General features: G+C 46.3%; 1 protein-coding gene across 1 annotated transcript in view; it reads right to left on the reverse strand.

Moving 5' to 3' along the window:
- Positions 1-26738, reverse strand: part of LARS1 (leucyl-tRNA synthetase 1) — a 101356-nt gene that overhangs the window by 19540 nt on the left and 55078 nt on the right. Inside the window, exons 23-29 of the mRNA XM_068277537.1 lie at positions 25267-25450; positions 23411-23501; positions 22036-22176; positions 20205-20345; positions 15833-15943; positions 13897-14007; positions 3332-3436 (exon numbers count right to left, since the gene is read on the reverse strand). Coding sequence (XP_068133638.1) covers positions 3332-3436; positions 13897-14007; positions 15833-15943; positions 20205-20345; positions 22036-22176; positions 23411-23501; positions 25267-25450 — 884 coding nt within the window. The remainder of the gene's footprint in view (positions 1-3331; positions 3437-13896; positions 14008-15832; positions 15944-20204; positions 20346-22035; positions 22177-23410; positions 23502-25266; positions 25451-26738) is intronic.

The following is a 26738-nucleotide window of genomic DNA, read 5'->3' on the forward strand; positions in this document are numbered from 1 at the left end:
CTACTGGCCATAGTGTGGGAGCGACCAGACTGGTGATTCCATCTATAGGACATGGTGATATGCAAAATTTGCGATGAGCTTGATTTTATATGTAATCTTGTAAGTTTTACTTTTTAAACCTTGCGCAAAGTAGCGATATTAAAAAAGTTAATGCACCAGAGAGCGCTCCTCTCCTTTTCTTTTACTTGTTTACTACAGTTGGTTTGCTTTAATCCCAAAGTAACGGAGGAGCTGCACTTATCGGTGACATTATTGTTTGTGCGTGGAGATCCATCCAACTGAGCGCAGTGGTGCTTTGCGTTGTCATTTTTTTGTGGAAATCTTTGTCATGGGGGCAGCCATCTTTTTGGCTGAAAGGAGGTGACAGGGAGCAGGAGACACAGTTCCAACTGTCCTGTGTCCTGATAACCCCTCCCAGCTGCACATGCTAGGCTTCAAATGTCAAATTCAAAATGTAAAAAAAAAAAAAAAAATTGCACCAAATCAGCAAAACGAGAACAACATCAGAAATCCCATCATGCTTTGCACAGCATCAGGGGAAAAAAGCCCAGGCAGTTTTGTTCTGTGCAGCTAAAAATTAGGCTTGTATAAGAGAAACAAAGTTCTGATGCTGTGAAACTGTTAAAGAAACACCAGTCCTTTTCAGTGCTGCTGAGTCGATTTTTAGTCTGGAGGTTCACTTTAAAGAGGAGCTGTTAGGTATAAGGTCTCAGAGAAAATAAACACATATATCAGTAGCTAAAGATTGGCTGTACTTACATTACATATGCATTTCACTGTCCACGTTTGGATTTCACAGAATTTGTATATAGTATATGCAGAAATAGATGCTCCTGACAGCTCATGGCAGGCTCCATGTTTTTCTGTCAAATGTGTCCTCATGTCCTGCCTGCTTCCTGATCACAGATAAGCTCGTACTTGAATAACACAGTGTGCAGTGAATATTAATGAGCCATGTGGCTAGGAACAATAGCTGACTCCTGCAGTGTACTCTGCCCCGAGATTTATCAGTGCTACGCGCTGGACTGATTACAAGCTGCTGTAACGTCTCATTAGCAGCCGAGGGGAGGGCCCCAGAATGCTTTGCAGTTTAGTATGCGGCTTGCGTCCTTATGGGTCTGTAACAGCCTTACTGATAAGCACACATCAAAGGTAACTGAGATATTTTATCTTCACTAATGGCTTTTGGGCTTCCTTCTAAACTGTTTAACACAGGAGAATAGAGGTTTAAATTAGCTTCTGCAGCCTGACAGTTACTCTTTAAGGCTGCCATACACTGGTCAATTGCCACCAGATCGACTAGCAGATAGATCCCTCTGTGATCGAATCTGATCAAAGAGTGATCTATTGGCTGCCTACACTGTAAACAGATTTTGAATCGATTTCACTATGAAACTGATTTACAATCTGTAGAGCTGCGGCTGCCCCCCCTCCCCCTGCATACATTACCTGATCCGGCCGGCGCGAGTCCCCCGGTCCCCGCTGTCTTCTCCACTCTGGGCTCCAGCTGCACTTTACCTCCTGTCTGGGGAAGTTTAAACAGTAGAGGGCGCTCTACTGTTTAAACTTCCTGTCGGGACAGGAAGAAGTGAAGCCTGCCGGAGCCCAGCGGAGAAGGAACAGCGGTGACACGTGCCGGCGAAGTAGATGATGTATTGCCACTAGCAGCGGTCGGACATTTGAACGCCGCTATTGACGCACTCCCGACCCGCCGGCGATCGAACGAAATCTTCCGCGCGGACAGATCGACGGGAACGACCTATTTTGGACAGAAATCGATCGTTCGGTCAGCGTTTGCGCAACGATTTCACAGCAGATTCGATCACAGTGATCGAATCTGCTGTATATTGGCGGGAAATAGTATAAGTGTTTGGGCCCCCTTTAGTCACATCACTAAAAATCACTTAGCTAACAATACTGGTGAAGTGCTGACACATTGTGGAGCATTCAAGTATGTGCTCTAATACCCAGATATCTGTACACCAGGAAAAATCAGTTAACAGAAGCTGTTTTAGGGCTGGAACCCACAGGAGCGCTTTTGGCAGCGTTTTGGCAGCACTGCGATACGCTAGCAGTTTGCCAAAACGCTGGGCTAATGTTAATGGATGGGGCAACTTCCACAGGAGCGTTTGCGTTTCTCAGAAACGCAAACGCATGACCTGCAGCATTTTGGGAGCGTTAGCGCTTCAATGTAAAGTATTGAACCGCTAGCGGAAACGTTCAGCAAAACCTAAACTGAGCGGTTTTGCTAGCGTTTTGCGGTTCAGCACACTGTAACAAAATGAAAAATAATTCACAGGACCAATCAGGATAAAAACGCAAAACGCTACGCACCCGCTGGGCAAAAAAAATACAATGTTGCAAAACATGACCAAAAACGCACATGAATCCGCTTGCAAACCGCTCAGACAAAACGCTAGCGGTTGCGTTTTGCGTTTGCTGATTTCAGTGGGTTCCAGGCCTTAAGGACTGCTGCAGGTACTGGTAGGCACCATGGGGTGTCTGTACTTCGGCAGTATTTTTTTTTTATTTTTTTTTGTGACAATTTGTAAAATAAAAAAGTAGAACTCCAGTCAGTTATGAAACAGAAGGGACAAACCAAGTGGAACTATGACGGCCGCCATATCCCAGCTGCCAACAGCTCTGTTGGTGGGGGGGGGGGGAAAGGGGGGGGGGAAATCACTCGTGTGCTGTGTTGTGCAGCCCTGCAGCTTGGCCTTAAAGATGCAGTGGCCAATTAGGGAAAAACAGGCTGGTCTTTAGGGGGGTTTAACACTGCGATCCTCAAGTGGTTAAGGCATGCCTATGAATGGGCTGCCGGGAGATTTGGGCACAGGGTAACGCCGATAAACGGCTTACCCTGTTCCTGCAGAAATCCCGGCACTGGAAATTACCATTCCCTGTTCAAGCAGCCATGGATAGTGGGGGTAAGACGTAATTCGGCTTCCAGCTATTGCTGGTGGGCGATTATACTGTTTTTGTAGTAATTTGTTCGCCGTCTTTTAACTGCGTTCAAATCACTCACTGAGCGCTGCTATAGCAGTAATTCCTATTATGGCCTATGGTGGCGCCGGCTGCGGGCAAATCTCCTGCCCCGATTTCACAGTGTTCGCCTTTAAGGAAGTCGCATACACAAAATGGAGATTTGCCATCCAGAGGACCCCAACAGACAGTTCATGTCAATAGAAAAACACACTTTGATGTTTATCCCATCTCTTCAATACTAAAAGTAATTTTGACTGGGATGGAGAATTCCGTTTGCTCTGTACTGCAGATTAAATAGGATGAGAAAAAAGCATTGTTTCATGAACACAGCTATGGGCATACTAACATCAAGAGAGTTAGTCAGGTAGACAATGTTTTCTAAAAGAACAGCACGCTCATCAAACTCCAGCTCTAGATCCAGAATACGAGGTCCTTTCTTTTCCAGGTTCTCCTAAAATGATAAATAAAACAAATGTCACATACAACAGCTTTACAGAACACTACTACATATGCACTTCGTAATAATTTTTTTTTTTTTTTTTTTTTCACAGAGGCAAGTTGGCCTATACAGTGGAAATTAATGTTTACCCAACAAAAGTTAAACCCTTTTTCTTCATTTAAATGCAGCCTAGGAGACTCCGTTTTCTTCCGTAAGCATAGCGACACAAAAGCATATCAGGATACCTTCTAGATACCTCACATTGCAGACTGCACTCTCACTTCTTTCAGCCAACCTTCTGTGACCTTCCTTGCCTCCATCTCCCAGCACTGCGTGTTATGTCACAACAGCTAATGAGAGAAGCACATAAGTGCCGCAGATTGAAGTGCAGCCCACATCATGACAGGAAACAATAGGCTTTCCCAATATACTTTTCTGCACTTCTCAGCATGGAGGAAGTGGACTGCAGGGGTCACTACTTGTGGCAGGCCCTGGAAAAGCATGTTCATAAATGGCGGTACTCAAAGTGAGTGTGGAGCCCTGCATTAATTGTGGAGGAACCTCACAAAACAATATTTGGGTGTTAGGAAGTGGCAGTACATGTGTAAGGGTACCTGGCAATACATTTGGTGTAATAATTGTGGGGAGACATGGCCTAACCAATGAGGCAATATAGCAATGCTTGTTGCTTGCGTACACATGTAGGTCAATGTTAATTTCGTGCTTAAAGTGGGATTATACTAACAAAACTAAAATTTCAGTAACTACTCTGTTACATAAAACAGAGTAACCAAGCAGCTCGGGGTGACCCAAACCACTAGGAAAGTATAGGAGGGTAAAAGAGACAGAAAAGCCAACTCACTAAAAAGCATTGCTTGGTGTGATTTGCCTTCTTAAAGGGAAGGTTCAAGCAAAAAAAAAAAATGAGATTCACTTACCTGGGGCTTCTACCAGCCCCATGTAGCCATCCTGTGCCCTTGTAGTCACTCACTGCTGCTCCAGTCCCCCGCTGGCAGCTTTCTGACCTCGGAGGTCAGGGCCACATTGCATACATTTTTACGCATTCCAGCTAGTGCAGGAACAAAAATTTACGCGTTTCACCACTAACGCGTAAAAATGTATGTGTTAATGTTCCTGCACTAGCGGGAATGTGTAAAAATGTACGCAATTTGGCCCTGACCTCCGAGGTCAGAAAGCTGCCAGCGGGGGACTGGAGCAGCAGTGAGTGACTACGAGGGCACAGGATGGCTGCATGGGGCTGGTAGAAGCCCCAGGTAAGTGAATCTCTTTTTTTTTTTGCTTGGACCTTCCCTTTAAAACAGAAGGTAACTTAGCCCCAAAACAGGCTGTCTACATGTGGGGTTGATATGGCTGTGTAAAATTTAAAGCTATAGGCTTGCTATATACCAGCGGTTCTGGATGCTAGCCTGGTTACAGGAGCATAAAGAAATAATTTGCATATTCAGTAGTGGTGCATTGTGGGTAACCACAGATGTTCACTTGAAGCTGAATTATTGCAAGTTTCCTTCTGTTTTAAGAAGGCAAATCACACCAAGCATTGCTTTTTAATAGGAGGGCTTTTCTGTCTCTTTTAGCCCCCTCTACTTTTCTAGTGGTTTGGGTCACCCTGAGCTGCTTGGTTACTCCGTTGTACTGGTCCAAGCCCTAACCCATACAGCCATATCAATCCATGCCATGTACCGAGGAGGACCAAAAGTCAGAAACAGGAAGTCTACGTGTGGGGTTAATGTGGCTGTGTAAAATCTAAAGCTATAGGCTTGCTATACAACAGTGGTTCTGGATGCTAGCCTGGCTACAGGGGTATAAAGAGATAATTTGCATATACAGTACTAGTGGTACATTGTGGGTAACCACAGATGTTCAGTTACATAAAAATTGAAAGGATTCACACACATTCCCTATGCTTTAAAAAACATTTTCATTGCAGAAAGCAGGGGATGCTTGCTTATTTCTGGTCATCTGCAACAGTGGCGTACCTAGGGTATTTGGCACCCGGTGCTGGTTATCCACAGTCCCAACCCCCTCCCCCCCCCCCTACCCCCCAGGGCTGTGGAGTCGGTACAAAAATCTTCCGACTCCTCAGTTTATGAAACCACGACTCCAACTCCGACTCCGGGTACCCAAAATAGCTTCGACTCCGACTCCTTAGTCTAATACTTAACAGGGCTGTGGATTTTGTACCAAAATCGCCCGACTCCTCAGTTTATGAAATCAACGACTCCAACTCCGACTCCAGGTGCCCAAAATTGCCCAGACTCCGACTCTTCAGCCCTGCCCCCCCCCCGTAATTGGGGCTACGTTGCGCGAAAAATGTGTGTGGTCATATACCAAAATGTGGGTGTGGTCACGGGTGGAGACAAGTTTACATGAACTTAGCAATGGTGGGACATTAGATTAGGACAGTGGTGGCGAAAAGTCACTTATCTATCGCAAAGTGCCAACAGCAATTTAAACTAAATACAAACATTTTAACTCATACATGAACATTATGGAAAATCCAAGTTGAAAATAAACTGTGAAGATAAACAATTTCATCCATCCTACTCCTGAAAAATGTATTTTTTTTTTAGAACCTCCCAGTTTTATTTTCTGTTTTAAAAAGTTAAAGAAAAAAAAAAAAAAAAAGTAGGTTTAAAGGAGTTATCCGGGCAGTTTTAATAAAATGAACGCTACTTACCGGGGGCTTCCTCCAGCCCCAAGCTCCCAGGACCTCCCTCGCCGCATCTCTGCTCTCAGCCATTCGCCGGAGCTCCGACCCGGTCCCCGGCGATGACGTCAGAGCGACCTGGAGGTCGCTTTGTACTGCGCCTGCACGATCGGCGCTGTCAATCACCGCCACGTGGGCCGGAGCGGAGTGCGCAGGCGCAGAACTACTACCACCTGCGCAGTCCGCTCCGGCCCACGTGGCGGTGATTGACAGCGCTGATCGCGCAGGCGCAGTACAGAGCGACCTCCAGGTCGCTCTGACGTCATCGCCGGGGACCGGGTCGGAGCTCCGGCGAACGGCTGAGAGCAGAGATGCGGCGAGGGAGGTCCTGGGAGCTTGGGGCTGGAGGAAGCCCCCGGTAAGTAGCATTCATTTTATTAAAACTGCCCGGATAACTCCTTTAATGCTATTGTCTCATATGAGGATGATTCCGCTTTTCCCATAGTCTCGCAGTTAGCAATCATGAGGCCCCCAACAAGACAAATTCAGCAATCTTGAGGCCCCCAACAAATCATGAGGCCCCCAACAAGTCAAATTCAGCAATCATGAGGCCCCCAATAAATCATGAGTCCCCCAACTAGACAAATTCAGCAATCATGAGGCCCCCAGCAAGACAAATTCAGCAATCTTGAGGCCCACAACAAATTATGAGGCCCCCAACAAGACAAATTCAGCAATCATGAGGCCACCAACAAGACAAATCCAGTAACCATGAGTCCCCCCCAACAAGACAAATTCAGCAGTCATGAGGCACATAAATAGACAGCATTTCAAATAAATAGGCAGAATGCCCCATTAATATGGTAGACACCTCTCACCTGGCTTCTGAATTCTCCTCTACTGGCTGCTGTGCCTGGCTGGCAAAACTATTTTTGTCTGGATTGGCAATGATGTGTGAGCTGAAAGGCCTGGCAGTGATGCTGTGGCCTGACTGGCGGTGATGCTGTGGCTGGGCTGGCTGGCGGTGATGCTGTGGCTGGACTGGCTGGTTGAAGTAAATGCTGGCCTGACTGGTGGTGATGCTGTGGCCTTTATGTCAGTGATTCTGGGCTGGTTGGCTGGTGGTTATGTTGGGCTGGCTGGCCTAGATAGTTTAGGTAGTGAGAGGTGCCCCCCAGTTTAGGTAGTGCCAGGAGCCCCCCAGTTTAGGTAGTGCCAGGAGCCCCCCAGTTTAGGTAGTGACAGGAGCGCCACAGTTCAGGTAGTTACAGGAGCCCCCCAGCTCAATTAGTGACTGGAGCCCCCCAGTTTAGATAGTGACAGGTGCCCCCCAGTTTAGATAGTGACAGGTGCCCCCCAGTTTAGATAGTGACAGGTGCCCCCCAGTTTAGATAGTGACTGGCGACCCCCCAGGTTAGACAGCGACCCCCCCCAGGTTAGACAGCGACCCCCCCCAGGTTAGACAGCGACCCCCCCCAGGTTAGACAGCGACCCCCCCCAGGTTAGACAGCGACCCCCCCCAGGTTAGACAGCGACCCCCCCCAGGTTAGACAGCGACCCCCCCAGGTTAGACAGCGACCCCCCCAGGTTAGACAGGGACCCCTCAGGTTAGATAGCGACAGGGACCCCCCAGGTTAGATAGCGACAGGGACCCCCCAGGTTAGATAGCAACAGGGACCCCCCAGGTTAGATAGCGACAGGGACCCCCCAGGTTAGATAGCGACAGGGACCCCCCAGGTTAGATAGCGACAGGGACCCCCCAGGTTAGATAGCGACAGGGACCCCCCAGGTTAGATAGCGACAGGGACCCCCCAAGTTAGATAGCGACAGGGACCCCCCAAGTTAGATAGTGACAGTGACCCCCCAAGTTAGATAGTGACAGTGACCCCCAGGTTAGATAGTGACAGCGACCCCCAGGTTAGATAGTGACAGCGACCCCCAGGTTAGATAGTGACAGCGACCCCCAGGTTAGATAGTGACAGCGACCCCCAGGTTAGATAGTGACAGCGACCCCCAGGTTAGATAGTGACAGCGACCCCCGGTTAGTGAAAGGGACCCCCCAGGTTAGATAGTGACAGGGACCCCCCAGGTTAGATAGTGACAGCGACCCCCGAGGTTAGATAGTGAGAGCGACCCCCAGGTTAGTGACAGCGACCCCCGGTTAGATAGTGACAGGAACCCCCCAGATTAGATAGTGACAGCGACCCCCCAGGTTAGATAGTGACAGCGACCCCCAGGTTAGTTAGTGACAGCAACCCCCGGTTAGATAATGACAGGGACCCCCCAGGTTAGGCAGTGACAGGGACCCCCAGGTTAGTTAGTGACAGCAACTCCCAGGTTAGATAGTGACAGCGACCCCCAGGTTAGTGACAGCGACCCCCGTTTAGATAGTGACAGCAACCCCCATTTAGATAGTGACAGCGACCCCCCAGGTTAGATAGTGACAGCAACCCCCCAGGTTAGTGAAAGGGACCCCCTAGGTTAGATAGTGACAGCAACCCCCAGGTTAGTTAGTGACAGCGACCCCCAGGTTAGATAGTGACAGGGTCCCCCCAGGTTAGATAGTGACAGCGACCCCCAGGTTAGTTAGTGACAGCGACCCCCGGTTAGATAGTGACAGCGACCCCCCAAGTTAGATAGTGACAGCGACCCCCAGTTAGTGACAGGGACCCCCCAGGTTAGATAGTGACAGGGACCCCCCAGGTTAGATAGTGACAGCGACACCCGGTTAGTGACAGGGATCCCCTAGGTTAGATAGTGACAGGGATCCCCTAGGTTAGATAGTGACAGGGACCCCCCCAGGTTAGATAGTGACAGGTGCCCTTCACACGTTGTGCAAATTTGGGATTTTACACCCCCCGTGGCCGTCCCCGCTGACAACCTACCCCCCCCCCCCCCACCTCACCTCACCTCACAGGCCTTCCCCGGTGACAGGCAGGAGCAGCCCAGCTTCAGACCTCAGTATCAGCCGGCGACCAGTATGCGGGCGCACCGAACTCAGTGAACACCACGCTGTATATGCGGAAGTGATGTCACTTCCGTATATCAGTGCGGTGTCCGTTGGGTCCTAGCGCCCGCATACTGGTCGCCGGCTGGTCGGAGGTCTGAAGCTGGGCTGCTCCTGAGTCCTGCCCGTCACCGGGGAAGGCCGGGGGGGGGGGAAGCATAGGTTGTCAGCGGGGACGGCCACGGGGGGTGTAAAATCCCAAATTTGCACAACGTGCGCACTGACTGCAGCGGCAGCAACACAGGACTCCGGGTGTCACCCCCTAAGCATTAAGACACCCAGTGCGGGCCGCCCCTGCCGCTGGACGGTAGGTACGCCACTGATCTGCAAAGCTCTCTGAGGCATGTGTCTTCTGTCTGCCCCCTCATTTTCTGAAGTCACTCAGTTGTTGCCAGGGTGATCTGTCTGTTCAGCATAGAGAAGGGGTAGAGGGAAGGTACATTCACCAGAGAGCTTCATCTGACACGGATTACCGTACATTTGTCTTTGTAGATTAGTAGAGATTAGCAAGCTTCTCCTGCTCCCTGCAGTGAACAAAGATTTTACACACAGAATATTTGGGAATGCTTTGAAATGTTGTTTGCTTCATATAACAGTAGTTACAGAAATGTTACTTTTGGGAGTATAATCCCACTTTAAGAGAGTCAAATAAGGCACAGACTAACCAGCAAGCTCATGGTGACCCAGAACTCATTGGGGTGTGTAAGGGACTACAATGGTCCTAAAAGCCCCCTTACTAAGATGTTAAGAAAAACAAAAGTTTGCTTTCCTAAAACAGAAAGAATTTGCGATAATTCAGGTTGGAGTGAGCTCGAGATGTCTCCCAGGCACCACTGCTGAATATATGCAAATTAACCATTGTACCCTTAGAAGCTAAACACACCTCCAGAACCGCTGGAATGCAATGATGTGTCAGATTGTTAATATGTACAGAGCCATAATAATCCAACATGCAAATGTCAAAAGAGTCAAATGTTATGAGGTTTACTTCTACTCAAACTTTATTTTACTTTGACTATATACAGTAAATACTTAATAGAGTACTCGGGGGATTCGTATAGGATAAGTGTTCCCTGAACAGGGTTAGGCCCCTAGCGCACTAAAACATAACTTTTATTAGTTCTATTAAAATCAGGTATATCAAAGGTACAGCATTTATAAAACATAAACAGCTGCGTTGGTGTTTGACACTATTGTGTCACATATGTATCATATCACTGGGATGGATCACTTTCAGGCAGATAAAGATTGTACATCTATGTGCATGTGTCGTGGAGAGGAAAGGGATCTCCTCTCCAGCACCTATGCACAGCTAGTACATGCACAAATGGGACCTGCTGATCACACCCTCTTGCACCAAACACAGGTATAATGGACAGTAGAGGATCACACCATGCAAACAGTGTACAAAATTACAAATAACTCGACATGTTTCGGCTAAACGCCTTCGTCCGGAGTGAATACATATATACAGTGCTGTGCATCAAACATATACAGTGCCCCTGCCCCACATAACTGTCAGCATATATAGCCCCTATCAGAGCTGAATGCCGCCCTTAAAGAGAGTCTGAAGCGAAAATAAATCTCGCTTCAGACCTCAGATAGCAGGGGTACGCGTGCCCCTGCTAAACCGCCGCTATCCCGCGGCTTAACGGGGGTCCCTGATCCCCCAAATCCCCTCGTTTCAGCGGGGGAGCGCTTCCTGGTTGAGGCAGGGCTAACCGCCGCAGCCCTGCCCCACGCGCGTCTGTCAGCGCGTATCTCCGCCCCTCTCAGTCTTCCTTCACTGAGAGGGGCGGGGGAGAGGCGGCGATGCGCCGCTGATAGACGCGACTGGAGGCAGGGCTGCAGCCGTTAGCCCTGCCTCCAGGAGCAACCAAGTCTGTGACCAAGTGTCGCAGTGGGGGGTTTGGGGGTGAAGGGACCACCGTTTAGCAGCGCTATAGCGGCGGTTTAGCAGGGGCACACGTGCCCCTGCTAACTATGAACTCTGAAGCGAGATTTATTCTCGCTTCAGAGTCTCTTTAACTCACAGTCTTATATACTGAGCATTTCCGCTCTCCCCTGGGTGTCGTCCAGCAGGGTGTGTCCTACCTGTCGATCAGGTAGTATATCCCATTGATTATCCAGGGTTCTCCTATCTCCTCATAGTTCCTCCATATCCCCCCTATTATCTGCGCATATGGCTGCATGTTAAAGCAATCTGATCGGCGCATTTGTCACCTATAAATCATGATCAGGCGTGCATAACTGTTAGACATTCGCCCCGATTTATCACTGTGATCCATCCCAGTGATATGATACATATGTGACACAATAGTGTCAAACACTAACGCAGCTGTTTATGTTTTATAAATGCTGTACCTTTGATATACCTGATTTTAATAGAACTAATAAAAGTTATGTTTTAGTGCACTAGGGGCCTATTCCTGTTCAGGTGACTATATACAGTAGTCTACTGTCAGATCAAAATTAAGCCTTGAAAGATTCTTTCAAACTCCAATATTTTATACTGTGTGATAAAGTGTTCCAGCTAGAAATATGCTACATGCACAGTAACGCTCCTTACTTACTGTGCATGTTGCATTGCAAAAAGATTGCAATGAAACCAAAAAGTCACTTCGCACGGTAGTATTGTGACCATACAGTAAAATAAAAGCATGTCTGACAGCCCCTGTAAATGCCAACGAAACGCACCACAATCAATGTGATCACTCTATAGGAATATCATTGCATTGTTGTAAGGAAACGCGGAAAGGCCGCCGCGTGTACTGACAGCAAGGCGGCCGATTCGGCGTCCAGCGCGGCGGTTTGCACGCAGCAGCGTGCGTCTGGTGTGGCTGGGTCTGTTAGTTCACACAGATTCAGGAATACGCGCGCGCTGAGAGGCAGAACATTTATGACAGCCAAGGAGGGATCAGCTGACCAAGCGGGTCAGCTGACCTCAGAGCAAGTGACTATTGGTCAATCACTGATGGGTGGCGCCGGAGAGCGCTGCTCTATATATAGTTACTGCTGCTCAGTCTCAAGTTGTCTGCCGTTGCGAACACTACGTGGAAGCACTCAGACCTTAGTCAGATCCTACAGTGTGTTTGAACCAGGAGAACCTGGGAATTCACACTGAGCCAGATTACTTCTGTTTATCATTGTTTTATTATTCAGACTAGTTCCAGGGTGTCGAGACCACGGACCTCACACCCAAGATTAAAGAACTTGTGTTATCATTGTGTTTTTATTCAGACTAGTTCCAGGGTGTCGAGACCACGGACCTCACACCCAAGCTTAGGGACTTGTGTTATTGTGTTATACTTCAGACTAGTTCCAGGGTGTAGAGACCACGGACCTCACACCCAAGACTAGGCATTGTTTGATATCTGTTATGACCTACTGCTTTCCTGACTATCCCTCTGCTCTCTGATTCGGTACCTACGCATATCTGATTATCTGTTGCCAACCCTGCCTGCCTTGGATACCGAATCAGCCTACTGTCTCTGTACCTTATCTGTGTGTTGCGGACCTCGCTTGCCCGACCTCGAGAGCTATCTCTCTCCTTTAAGAGATAGTCTCCAGACCTGCTAGTGACATCCACCTTCAAGTGTCACTCACTCACAGGTCCCTCCTACCTTCAGCCTGGGACTCCACCCCTTTGGAGGTCTCAGGCTGCTGGAAGGCTCTTGTACTTCTCAAAAGGCAGTATCGTCCATACTACCAAAAACCACCTGCTCCTCGGGTGGTTCTACTTAAAGTCATTACTGTTGCACCAAACACTCACACTTTATAGGTGTCCAGAGGTTAGTTATACTTGGATTATCGGTGATTCTGCAGATCATCAATAATCAGGTATATATCTGCATTCTTGGTGATACTGCAGATCACCAATAATCAGATTCTCTGTGTGCTGACACCGATCGTTACAATTGTGTTACGATATTGTCAATTTGCGACACAACAGACATGGGGCTTCACTTACCCAAATAGCGTGAGTAACCTGCTGTTATTCACGCTATTTAACCCTGCGTGCCTTAATGCACGCCATTGGCAGCATAGCGTGCATTATTACCTGCTGTCAGAGTAGTTAACTCTGGCTATTACCCATTAAAAGTGCTCCGAACATCCCGCCCTGCAACCCTTCGGGTCCAGTGACTTTAAAGGAAGTGACCCTGGCACTCTCATGGGCCCAACAGATTGCCTGTCAAGTGATGTCACATGACAAGCAGCCTATTGGGCCACTCAAAGTGCAGGGATCACTTCCTTTAAAATTACTGGACCAGAAGGGGTCCAGGGCGGGATGTTCAGTGTGCTTGTTAATGGGTAATAACCACCGTAAACTACAAGCAATCCCTATGCTGGGCATAGTGAGCATTACTCTGACAACAGGTAATGTACGCTATGCTGCCAATAGCACGCACGCAGGGTTAAATAGTGCGAGTAACAGCAGGTTACTCACACTATTTGTCTTAGTGAATCAAGCCCATGGTGTGAAAAGAGCCTATGGCCTCTTTCACACTATACGCTGAAAAACTGACAATGTACTGCTGTGAAAAGCTAAAATGCATTAAAACACATCAAGTGTACAAGGACCCTAAGGGTTTCAAAATAACTGAAGTTTACCTATACAGATACCATTGGGTATGGGCCAGAGTCTGACAGCTTGCCATTCTCTGCCAGGTATCTGTCTGTATCTGGACAGCCTAAAGACCTTGATGAAGACCATCATTTTATCCTCTATTTGTAATGCAGTATCAACCGCATCAGCCACTTCACAGCCTGTGGATAGAACACTCATCAGAAGATTACCTTAATCATGGCTACAAATGGCATTACTCTCTTCATGTACTTCTTCAGCTCTGGCAAGCCATTCAGCTCTGTAGCGATAACTTTATTGTCTGGCAGACTTCCAGCATTTGCCTACAAAAAATGTTAAACAAAATGCATCACATAAAAACTATGAAACATGGAAATTACTTGTTAGGCTGCTTTGTTTTTAAGTGATAAATAAAACACAACAGGCTACATGAGGGCTGGGCAAACTTTGAGCGGCCCGGGCCGCATACTGCGGACTTACCGCATTCCTCAAATTTCTCCCCTTCACCCTCACTGCAGTCACGACCGGAAGAATACAGACAGTTAAAACTCACTGCTTCCTGCGTCGGGTCTTCATGGCAACAGGGCGTCACATGGCATGCCCTGTTGCCATGGAGATGTGTGAGTTAACCCCGTTATCGCCAGCTCGCAATTCTGCGGTTGGGGGGGGATGAGGGAGAGAGGAATCCAGCCACCAGTTGGTGGGCCAGATGAGCAGCGCAAGTGGGCCAGATACAGGCCATAGTTTGCCCATTGTTGGGCTACATAATACAAATATAAAAAAAAACAAAAAAAACAAAAAAAAAAGTGTTCACTCATATCGATAAATGGTTTCTTAAAGTACCGTAACTTGTATTGATAGTCGTTAAATGATTGCTCCAGATTTAGGGATGGAAAGGGTGCCACTCTGCACCCGGGAAGTCAGTTTCAGTATCACAAGAATGTAAACCTAACATAAATAATTCAGCAATGGCAGCGCCCATGGTTTTAATCTAAAAAGTTAATTTTAAAGATAAACTCAGGGAATAAACAACTTCCTAGTCCTATCTAGACATTCATTGGCACATTTACTATTTATCTATGTGTGAATTTTGGGAAAACAAGTCACTTTGCAATGCCAGCCTGAACGGGCATTTTTTGAAGTGCACACATCTAGAACATTCCTATCCAGTCACACCCCTCACAGGCTGAGCAGCACAATGCAGACAAGCCAGGCTAGAGCCTCCGACAACAGAGCCTTGTGCTAAGAGCTTAGATGGGCTGCTTCACATTACATTGTCATTTTTTTTATGAATCTCACATATAGTACAATGCAAAAGTTATACCAATATGCCTTTACTTTGTGTATTTAGTTTTTCTTAATTTTCATCCTGGGTGAAAGCATTCTGTTTTGTAGTATACTGAAACTGAACCATCAACATGAAAGGAACATAATTCAGTGTATAAGATATCTGAAGATTAGCAAGTTGTCTTTCCACAATCAGTTGCTCCACTGATATAAAATAAATAGATGTTAGAAAGCATATGGAGACATTCTAGTTAGTAGGACAGGATTACAGTCATTAATCTGTGCCTGGCTGGCCCCACTAGCGGCTGCATTTATGATTCGGGAATCAAATACAATTTCCAAAGCACAATTTTCAGCAAGATTTAGAATCACAGCAAAAATGCAGCTGAACCACCCCATAGGGGTCAGAAAAGAGCTTCAATAGTGGATATTGAAGCTCTTTTCTGATCGCTGGCTGTCAGAAAAGCGCTGCTAAAACCGCTGTAGTGAGTCCCAGCCCTAAGACATGTTTCAAGGTAACAGACGCTGGCCCCGATTCAATAAACTTTTCTACGTAGTTTTTTCAGAAGTTATCCATTAAATATGCTTTATGTTTTTACCCCCCCCTCCTAAAGTCATATACCATGTCCCATAAAATAAAAAAATAAAAAATGGAGCACGGAGAATGTCATTGATCACAGTGGGTAAACAGGATGCTGGAGAGGGGAAAGATTGATGAGTAGACTCTACGGGAGGCAAGTATGACGTGTGTATGTTTATTTTAACTTCTAATTTTCAGTTCAGGTTTGCTTCAAATTATCATCTTAACTGTGCAAAAAGGTAATGGAGTATAAAAATTTCCAGAACGGCCCATAGGTTTACCTGGTAATGCTTGCGCAGAACTGACAGACTGATGTGTTGCCATGGTGGATATGTCTTGGCTACATAGATTGTGCAATGGGACGGCTTCTGGGGTGGCTGTTTATCTCCTTTCTAAAGAAAAATCAGAAAATTACATCACTTCTGTATAAAAGAAAAATTTCTTGAAGAAAAAAAAAAAAAAAACATTTGTCCTGCAAATATGGACTAATTTCTTGGTACCCTTACAGCTTACTGAAAAAGTGCTCAACCTTCCTTTAGCCACTTGCCAACCGCCTTAAGCTGATGGGCGGCGGCAAGGGCTGGGCCCAAACGACCGCAATACGCCCATCGGCGGTGGCGGGCGTGGTTATGCGGCGATCGCGTCATTTGTGATGCGATCAGCCGCTGGCGACAGGCTCCACCCCCCTCGCGCTGTAACCCGCCGGCCGTTTGGAAGCGCCGGCGGGTTACTAGCACCTGAATCGCCGCTGAGAATAGGTATAATAGGCTTTGTAATGTATACAAAGCCTATAATACAGGCTGCCTCCTGCCCTGGTGGTCCCAGTGTCCGAGGGACCACCAGGGCAGGTTGCAGCCACCCTATGTCGCACCCAAGCACACTGATCTCCTCCCCCCCTGCCCCCTGATCGCCCACAGCACCCCTCAGGCCCCCCCCTGCCCACCCCCCAGACCACTGTTTACACTCAATCACCCCCCTAATCACCCATCAATCACTCCCTGTCACTATCTGTCAACGCTATTTTTTTTTTAACCCTAAACTGCCCCCTGCTCCCTCCTGATCACCCCCCCTCCCACACCCCTCAGATTCTCCCCAGACCCCCACCTGTGTACTGTATGCCTCTATCCCCCCTGTAATAACCCACTGATCACCTGTCAATCACCCATCAATCACCCCCTATCACCACCTGTCACTGTTACCCATCAGATTAGACCCTAATCTGCCCTTTGTGGGCACCCAATCACCCGCCCACACGCTCAGATTGCCCTCAGACCCCCCTTCCCCCCTATCAATTCGCCAGTGCATTATTTACATCTGTTCTTCCCTGTAATAACCCACTGATCACCTGTCAATCACCTATCAATCACCCATCAATCACCCCCTGTCACTGCCACCCAATCACACCCTGTCACTGCCACCCATCAATCAGCCCCTAACCTGCTCCTTGCGGGCAATCTGATCACCCACACCAATAGATCGCCCGCAGATCCGACATCAGATCACCTCCCAAGTGCAGTGTTTACATCTGTTCTCTACTCTAAACACCCACTAATTACCCATCACTCACCCATATATCACCCCCTATCACCACCTGTCACTGTTACCCATCAGATTAGACCCTAATCTGCCCCTTGCAGGCACCCAATCACCCGCCCACACGCTCAGATTGTCCTCAGACCCCCCCTTATCAATTCGCCAGTGCATTATTTACATCTGTTCCTCCCTGTAATAACCCACTGATCACCCATCAATCACCCCCTGTCACTGCTCCCATCAATCAGCCCCTAACCTGCCCCTTGCGGGCAATTTGATCACCCACCCACATTAATAGATCGCCCGCAGATCCGACATCAGATCACCTCCCAAGTGCAGTGTTTACATCTGTTCTCTCCTCTAAACACCCACTAATTACCCATCAATCACCCATCAATCACCCCCTATCACCACCTGTCACTGTTACCCATCAGATTAGACCCTAATCTGCCCCTTGTGGGCACCCAATCACCCGCCCACACACTCAGATTGCCCTCAGACCCCCCCTTATCAATTCGCCAGTGCATTATTTACATCTGTTCTTCCCTGTAATAACCCACTGATCACCTGTCAATCACCCATCAATCAGCCCCTGTCACTGCCACCCATCAATCAGCCCCTGTCACTGCCACCCATCAATCAGCCCCTAACCTGCCCCTCGCGGGCAATCTGATCACCCACACCATCAGATTGCCCCAGACCTACCCTCAGATCACCTCCAAAGTGCATTGTTTACATCTGTTCTGCCATCTAATCACCCACTGATCACCCATCAATCAGCCCCTGTCACTGATACCCATCAGTTTAGACCCCTATCTGCCCCTAGGGCACCCAATCACCTGCCCACACACTCAGAACGCCCTCAGACCCCAGCCCTGATCACCTCGCCAGTGCATTGCTTGCATCTATTTCCCCTCTCTAATCACACCTTGAGACACCCATCAATCACCTCCTGTCACCACCTAGCACACCTACCCATCAGATCAGGCCCTAATTTGCCCCGTGTGGGCTCCTGATCACTCGGCCAAACCCTCAGATCCCCCTCAGACCCCCTTCCGATCACCTCCCCAGTGCATTAATTGCATCTATTTTCCCCTCTAACCACCCCCTGAGACACCCATCAATCACCTCCTGTCACCCCCCTAGTACGCCTATCCATCAGATCAAGCCCAATACAATCTGCCATCTAAGAGGCCACCCTGCTTATGACCGGTTCCACAAAATTCGCCCCCTCATAGACCACCTGTCATCAAAATTTGCAGATGCTTATACCCCTGAACAGTCATTTTGAGACATTTGGTTTCCAGACTACTCACGGTTTTGGGCTTGTAAAATGCCAGGGCAGTATAGGAACCCCACAAGTGACCCCATTTTAGAAAAAAGACACCCCAAGGTATTCTGTTAGGTGTATGACGAGTTCATAGAAGATTTTATTTTTTGTCAAAAGTTAGCGGAGATTGATTTTTATTATTTTTTTCACAAAGTGTCATTTTCCACTAACTTGTGACAAAAAATAAAATCTTCTATGAACTCACCATACACCTAACGGAATACCTTGAGGTGTCTTCTTTCTAAAATGGGGTCATTTGTGGGGTTCCTATACTGCCCTGGCATTTTAGGGGCCTGCATTCAAGTGTGACCTAGCCCATTGATTAACATAAATTATAAGTTGAAATCAGTATTTCTGCGCAGACAAGTGTGACCACTGCTTCTGAGATCATTCTGGATGACATTTGACTAATGTAATGTTGTTTCTCCCACCCAGCATGGGTATGTGTAAAAATACACCCTAAAACACATTATACTACTTCTCCTGAGTACGGCGATAACACATGTGTGACACTTTTTTTTGCAGCCTAGGTGCGCTAAGGGGCCCAACGTCCTATTTACAGGTCATTTTGAGGCATTTGTTTTCTAGACTACTCCTCACGAGTAGTCTAGAAAACAAATGCCTCAAAATGACCTGTAAATAGGACGTTGGGCCCCTTAGCGCACCTAGGCTGCAAAAAAAAGTGTCACACATGTGTTATCGCCGTACTCAGGAGAAGTAGTATAATGTGTTTTAGGGTGTATTTTTACACATACCCATGCTGGGTGGGAGAAACAACATTACATTAGTCAAATGTCATCCAGAATGATCTCAGAAGCAGTGGTCACACTTGTCTGCGCAGAAATACTGATTTCAACTTATAATTTATGTTAATCAATGGGCTAGGTCACACTTGAATGCAGATTGTGCGCGCAGAAAACGGACATCCTGCACATTTTGTCGGTTTTCTCAATAAATTCCATTAGCTGCTGTAAGGCAGGGGTCACACTTGTCTTTCAGTTTTCTACACTTTTCAGAAAACTGAAAGACAAGTGTGATCCCTGCCTTACATTCTCTGAGTTTGTGTGTGTTCATTTAGTTTTCTAGAATGGCAAATAAATGTTTCCTACCAAACACTGGGTAAATACCAAAGCTTCCAAAGGGTCCACCCAAAACTTAACTTACAGGAAATGCAGCTAATGTTGAGTTAGCATTACTTTTTAAAACAAACTTCTGCCAATCTAAAAGAAAAAAAAAAGTTCCCAGCTCACCATAGTAGGTCTACTATACAGACAGATGATCAAAGGGTTTGGCCAATTCAAAGTCCCACATGATCCTATACTATCCTCTGCACTGATAGTGTGATGCCAATTTTACTTCCAAAAATATGTTGAGTGCAGGTGGAGGTGGCAAACCACTGGCTGCAAGTTTGGGACCCCTTTATAAGATATACGAAGTCGGCGGCATAGCTAGGTCAACATCTGCAAGGAGTTAGGATGTTCTCCCAGTTTATGTGCAGGTTTCCTCCAGGCATTACGGTTTCCTCCCATATCCCCAAAACATACAGATAAGTTAATTGGCTTTCCCCTTAATTGGTCCTAGACTACGATACATACACTACATGATAATACATAGACATAAGACTATGGTAGGGATTAGATTGTAAGCCCCTCTGAGACAGTTACGTGACAAGACAATATATACTCTGTACAGCGCTGTGTAAGGTGTCGGCGCTATACAAGCACTAAATAAATAATAATAAGAAGACTCTGGATAACTACAGCTGTAACACTTAGCAGATAGTTGCGTACCTTCCCCTTAGCTGGTGCCATGTAATTCTTCAATCTTAGTCGCAGATCATGAGCAGTTTCGGTTAGGTATTGGGAGGATCGGATCAGTACCTCATCTGCTGGACCTGCCACAGGCCATGAAGCTTTCATGAGGGAATCGGGCTGGAATAGAAAAACAATGGACTATTCAAACTTGCATTCCTTTCACACCAAATAATCAAAACATGCTTCACATTTTGTTGTCACTTCAGGGGCTTGATTCACAAAGCGGTGCTAACCTACTTAGCACGTCTAAAGTCTTTAGACGTGCTAACAAGGGTGCTAAGTAGGTTAGCACTGGATTTCTCAATCAGATCGCGCGCAAAGTTTTGTGCGTGCAAAGTACTATGCGCGCTAAGTCCCATAGGCTTTAATTGGCACTTCACGCAGAGCGCCCTGCGCTCTGTGCAGTGCACGCGCAAAACTTTACGCGCATAACTTTTTGCGGGATGCAAAAAAAGCTCTTTTAGACACGCTAAGGGGCTTTTCACAGGCGTGCTAACAGTTAGCACCGCTTTGTGAATCAAGCCTCATGTGTTACTGCGCAACTGGAAATATTTAGTTTGATCATTTGTGCTACCTACATGTGCATCACATTATAAAGCATCATGTGACATAATTAAGCTAATTTAACAGTAAAAAAAAATTGTCAGTATCTTAAAATAAACCAAAGGCGGAATAAAATCACAAAAAAAAAAAACAATACAAACAACCTCCAGAAGCTTCCAGTGTCCTCCTAGAAACCATGGCCACTGCCTAGGACCAGCTTTTAAATGCCAACCACGGTGGCGTAGTGGTTAGCTCTCTCGCCTTGCAGCGCTGGGTCCCTGGTTCGAATCCCAGCCAGGGCACTATCTGCAAAGAGTTTGTATGTTCTCTCCGTGTCTGTGTGGGTTTCCTCCGGGCACTCCGGTTTCCTCCCACATTCCAAAAACATATGGATAAGTTAATTGGTTCCCCCTAAAAAATTGGCCCTAGACTACTGTAGTACAGTACTACAGTACTTACACTACATAACATAGACATATGGCAATGGTAGGGATTAGATTGTGAGCTCCTTTGAGGGACAGTTAGTGACAAGATATATATATACTCTGTACAGCGCTGCGTAATATGTCGGCGCTATATAAATACTAAATAATAATAATATTAATAATAATAACCATGCTCCTCTTCGTGCACGACCGTGGCCGTACTGTGCCTAAGCAAGTACGGCCGCACCTGCACATTAGCATGGAGCAGCGCATGTACAAGCGGCTTTGGGTTACTGCACAGGCGTGGCTGCATTCGCGCATGGGAGCACAGCCACGATTACATATCTGACAAGCTCTTGTCAGATATATTCTGGGGATCTGTGCACGGCACCGTTGGTATCCAGGAGGAGGATGTCACTTTAGGTTTCCAGTAAGCCAAACATGAGGTCTAATCACGTTTTGCATAATGTCCATATTGCTGCAAATATAGTTGATCACAGATGTATCAATCTGTTTACGGCCCAACAAAACTTAATGGAGAAGAATAAAGCGGTGTAGAGACATAAGACAGCTGTCAGACACGTAAAGCATGACCCAGAACCATTGTGTCAGATACACCTACAAGCATTAGTTTGGCTAAGTGGAATATTCATGTTTATAAAAAAGAGCAGAGGAAAGAGCAGAAGACTTTCCCAGTAATAAACAGGAAAAAGTCTCAGACAGTTCCAGCAAACATGGCCAATTCAGGTGATGACCATATGTCAACATAGTACAGAACTAGTATGTCTCTAAAGTGTTATAACCTGTGTTAAGATAAAATACCAGAATGCATCATATACCTTCCCAAGTAATGACCACACATATTCACACAAGTGTGGACAGATGGGTGCCAGCAGCAGCGTCTGGGTTTCAATGAAGCGGAATACGAGGTCTCTGTGCATGCCTTCAATGGCCAACTCTCTGTATTTATCCTTGGCAGCCTGCAAGACAATGGTGGATCCAGTAGTGCAAAAATTCACAACATTTCGACACCACTGAACTGTTCTCAGTACACTATGCTTTATGGAGTTCTTCTACACAACTGCTACTTCCAAAAAAAAAAAAAAAAGTAAAAAGGCCTGAATAGTAAAGCAATGATAACACGTATCATCAACGTGCTAATTAAGCTAGATTTTGTTTTTGTACATTTGTCCTGTATTGATTGTTGCAACTTTTCTGGATTTCCAGAGACCGGTAAATATCCACAAACTGTATAATAAAGGTTTATAAACTGGATACAACCCCCTTAATTATAAGAATGGTTTGCTATGTGGATTCAGTGAATAATGCAGCCTGGTCATATTGTGTTTTTAGGTTTCCCTTTTTGGGTGGGGGGAGCTGCACGCTGTGTACGCTGATCTGTTTTGGAAGATGTTCTTTGAAAAGGCTTCGAATTGCATTGACCATTATCGTGAATTGCATAATTAGCGTGACTCGGTGTTCATGGGTAACGTGAGCACTGCTAGGATCATGCATAATTACATTACTTGTGTAACGTGCATTACTGCTACGTATATAATCGTAGCAACGCTCACGTTACTCATGTGCCCCAGCTCATGCTAATCGCACAACTCACGGTACTTTGCTAGCAGAAGTATCGGTAAGATGTGCTGTCTGCACAAAGCAATATTAACAGCTATTAGTAAATCAACCCCCTAGGATCCGTCTTCCTAAGTGATGGTAACATTTGCAAACATTCAGTATGGAACTGGCTAGTAAAGACTCTGTTTGTAATGTAAACAATTTTCAGCTGATATGGTCTTCAGGGATAGTATGGGATTAAGAACATTGTAAGTGTGTAAGTAGCTTTATACAGTTTGCAGTTGGTCAGTTGTCATGAAGGTAAAGAAGCCACTGGGTTGGTGCCATTAACCAACTGCTCTACAACTTCTTTGCTTTCTTTGTTGCCTTAGCAGACTTACTCTCCTTTACTTCTATAGGTTATTTGCTTTCTAGGATGTGACTACATGCAGGTATACATGGGAAGATGCCTTTGAAACTTGATTTTATATTGTCCATTTAACTGCCATTTTCTGTCCATGTAGTACAGAAGCACAAATCATTGGAGGAACAAAAAAAACAATGAACCACTAATTAACTGGACTAATGAAAGACTATTAATATGTCATAACAATACTGTCATCACAGAATAATCACTAAATCTGATAAACTCACCTGAAACTCAAAGAATCCAGTTTTAAGAGCTTCCTTAAACATCATTTTTTCATAGTTTTGCTCAGTTTTTAGGATTCCTGCATTCATCTCACTGTAAGAAAAGCTTCCATTATATCATGGCACCAATCAATGACCCTGCCTAAAATATACAGAATCTACTACAGGTGGTTCTAGGTCACCAGCAGCTAACTGGGTATTCCTTAGTAGTGGTCTGAACCCTATATCCCATAGAGCCATGTCAATCCATGTCATGCACTGATAAAGACCAAAAAGTCCAAAACAGGCTGTATGCATGTTGGATTGATTTGGCTCTCCTAAGAAGGCCTTCACTAAGATTAAGAAAACTGCTACTGCTGGGATTCCTAAAAATAAGTACTTTTAACATCCCTGCTAAAAATGTTATAGAAGTTAAAGGACCTCCTCCCATGACCCAGTAATAATACAAGGTTAAAATGTTTAAAATAGTTGGAAATACCTTTATATTTAGAAAACAGCGGTAGTCATGTGACATTTCTTTATTGATCACAGCTCAGAATTTTGTTACAGCTAGGACCCAGATGCCAATCATAAACCTCTCTTTCAGAGTCTCAGAGGGGAGTGGGTTTACGGGGGTTGGCACAGCCAGTGGTGGGGAGGGGAAGAGTTAGGGACAACAAAGTTCTAGTAGTTTGCAAACAAGAGCTGTGCCATTATTGGTGGATTACAGGAACCAGCAGGGAGCACACATGACTGTCGTGTTTTCCTGAAATGAAAGTCATCTCTAGCCATTTTTAATTTATATTGTTACTGCAATGAGATGTTGAAGACTGTTCAGTGTTGAGTAAAAAAACCCACATGTATCTGGACAGAAGCATACATCGGTAGAAATACACCGGCACATAAGAGCTCCTATACAAAGAGGCTGCATACAGTGTTCAACGATGTGTTCTAATACTTCATGTTGTATATAAACAGCTACAGGTGCCCCCAGTGTAGGTTAGCCAGCTACAGGTGCCCCCAGTGTAGGTAGCCAGGAATATGTGCCCCCAGTATAGGTAGCTAGGCATAGGTGAACCCAGTATTCAGGCATAGGTGCCTCCAGTATAGGTAACCAGCTATAGGTTCCCCCATTATAGGTAGCCAGGCATAGGTTCCCCCGGATATAGATTAGCCAGCTATAGGTGCCCCCAGCATAGGTTAAGTCAAGTCTATAGGTGCCCTAGGTATAGGTAGCCTGGAGGAGGAGCAGTGGGCACACCAGCAGGGAGGGGGCCCAACTCCCCCCCCCCCCCCTCACCTCGGGCCCCTCTTCAGCGCTCCCGGTTCCTTCCTCCATAAATGTTAGCCGTGGCAGCAAACTTACCTTTTCCTGCAATGGAGCTCTGCGTGCCGACGTCTTGTATGTCTACAACGCCGCTGACAGGGAACAGCGTCAGCAGCATTGGAGACAAGAAGACGGAGGAACGCAGAGCTCTGTCACCGCCTGGAACGTGGAAAAGGTGAGTTTCCCGCCTACATCAAACATTTCTGGAGTGAGGAGCTGGGAGCACCTAAGGAGGAGGCACAAGGTGAGGGGTTAGTTGGGCACCCCTCCCTGCCACTGTGTGCCCACTGCCCTACTTTCCTGCGCCCCCCTCCTGTACCTGAAAATGAACCCTTGCTCAGTATTACTGTAAGTGCTGTGGCTGCCTTGGAAGTAGCTGCTGCTTACATAGTGGCTTCACTTACTGACATATTCCCTACAACATGCACTGTAATTGGAAACTGAAGAAAAACTGTTTCATACATCTATATTAGATGCTGTGTGCTCATTATATAAGCTGCTATATTATACTTGGGACAGGCTCCCTTTATAAAACATGCATGTTACAACATACCATTCAAAAACACGGTCATTGAATGTATGGTTGGGACCACTTCTCAAACTGTCAAAGTTTGCCAGCATCTCTTTAACCCACTCCACCCATGTGTACAGGCGCAGAATTCCAGCATCAGCCATGGCTTCAACAAAGTTTGCATCTTCCACGGTATCACCGGCATCGGCAAGTGCAAGACGCATGCCTAAGAAATACAAGGAAAGAACTGCTGTGTACCATTTACTTAATAAATTAGCAATGAGCAACATAAAAAGGTTTAATTTCTCATGTTCTTAGGTACAAGACGACCCCAGTTTACCTGGGACAGGTTTTAAAATTTGTGTCCCCCAACCCAGGCACAAATATGTCCTAGGTGGGTCACCAAATCTCTCGGTTGCGGGACTGTGGCCGGACAATTGGCTCCCTTGCTCTCCTCCTGACAATATTGGCCCGTTCCCTCATTGTGCATAGCCTATAACCACTGAGGGGACAGATCTGCGGGCGGGCCAATATTGTCAGGCGGGCTAAGTATTGGTAGATACTTGCTATGGACGTGTCCAACCAGAAACAGCGACAGATACAGAGTTTCTAGCTGCTGAGCTGCTGGTGTGCCAAGCAGCCACAATATTTCACTAATGTTATAAATGTGAAAGTTTGGATGTTTGTTAATCACGCAACAATGGTTGAATGGATTTGGATGAAATTTAACACACACACACACACACACACACACACACACACACACACACACACACACACCCCATTACCTGGAATCAAAAAGTGGGCGGAGACAAATACAGATTTCACTGGGAAAATGTAAACTGCAGCCATTCTTACACTGTTAATGGCAGGGTTCTAAGGCCTCTTGCACACTGCATGCATTTCCGATTCCGCTTTTTAATCGTTTTTTACCTCCGATTCAGATTTTTAATCTTTACTGCATGCTGCGTTTTTTGATCCGTTTTTCTGTTGAATGTATTCAGGGAAAATCGGAAATTGAAAATCGGTATCAGAATCAGAAAACGGATTTGCAGTGTGCAGGGAGCCTCAAACTGTGTGCAGTTGGTCATTGGGTGACGGAGTAATATTCAGAAAATTGAGTGGAGCCTACAAAAGCCAATCAAAATTCATCTATTGATTTTCAAGGGGAATATTTAATAATTTTTGCACTGTTAATGGAACAAGCCTCAAACCTGGTACAGTAGGTCATTGGGTGACTGGGGTTCAAATTCAGAAAAGGGGGTGGAGCCACAAACAGCCAGATTTGTTTCATTTCAAAGCAAAATATTGATGCCAAAGACTGCAAAGCTCACAAACTTGGTCACTGAGTAATTGAGTGTTAGGGTTAGAAAAAGTTGGTGCAGCCAACACCAGCCAAATACATACCCAGGCAACGCCGGGCCATCAGCTAGTATATAATAGGTATAATTCACATACCGATGGTAGGGATTGTACAGGGAGAAAGGTCTGTAATCTACCTAACCAATAGCCTA

This window comes from Hyperolius riggenbachi, chromosome 3, assembly GCF_040937935.1.
Source record: "Hyperolius riggenbachi isolate aHypRig1 chromosome 3, aHypRig1.pri, whole genome shotgun sequence".
Classification (NCBI taxonomy): Eukaryota; Metazoa; Chordata; class Amphibia; order Anura; family Hyperoliidae; genus Hyperolius; species Hyperolius riggenbachi.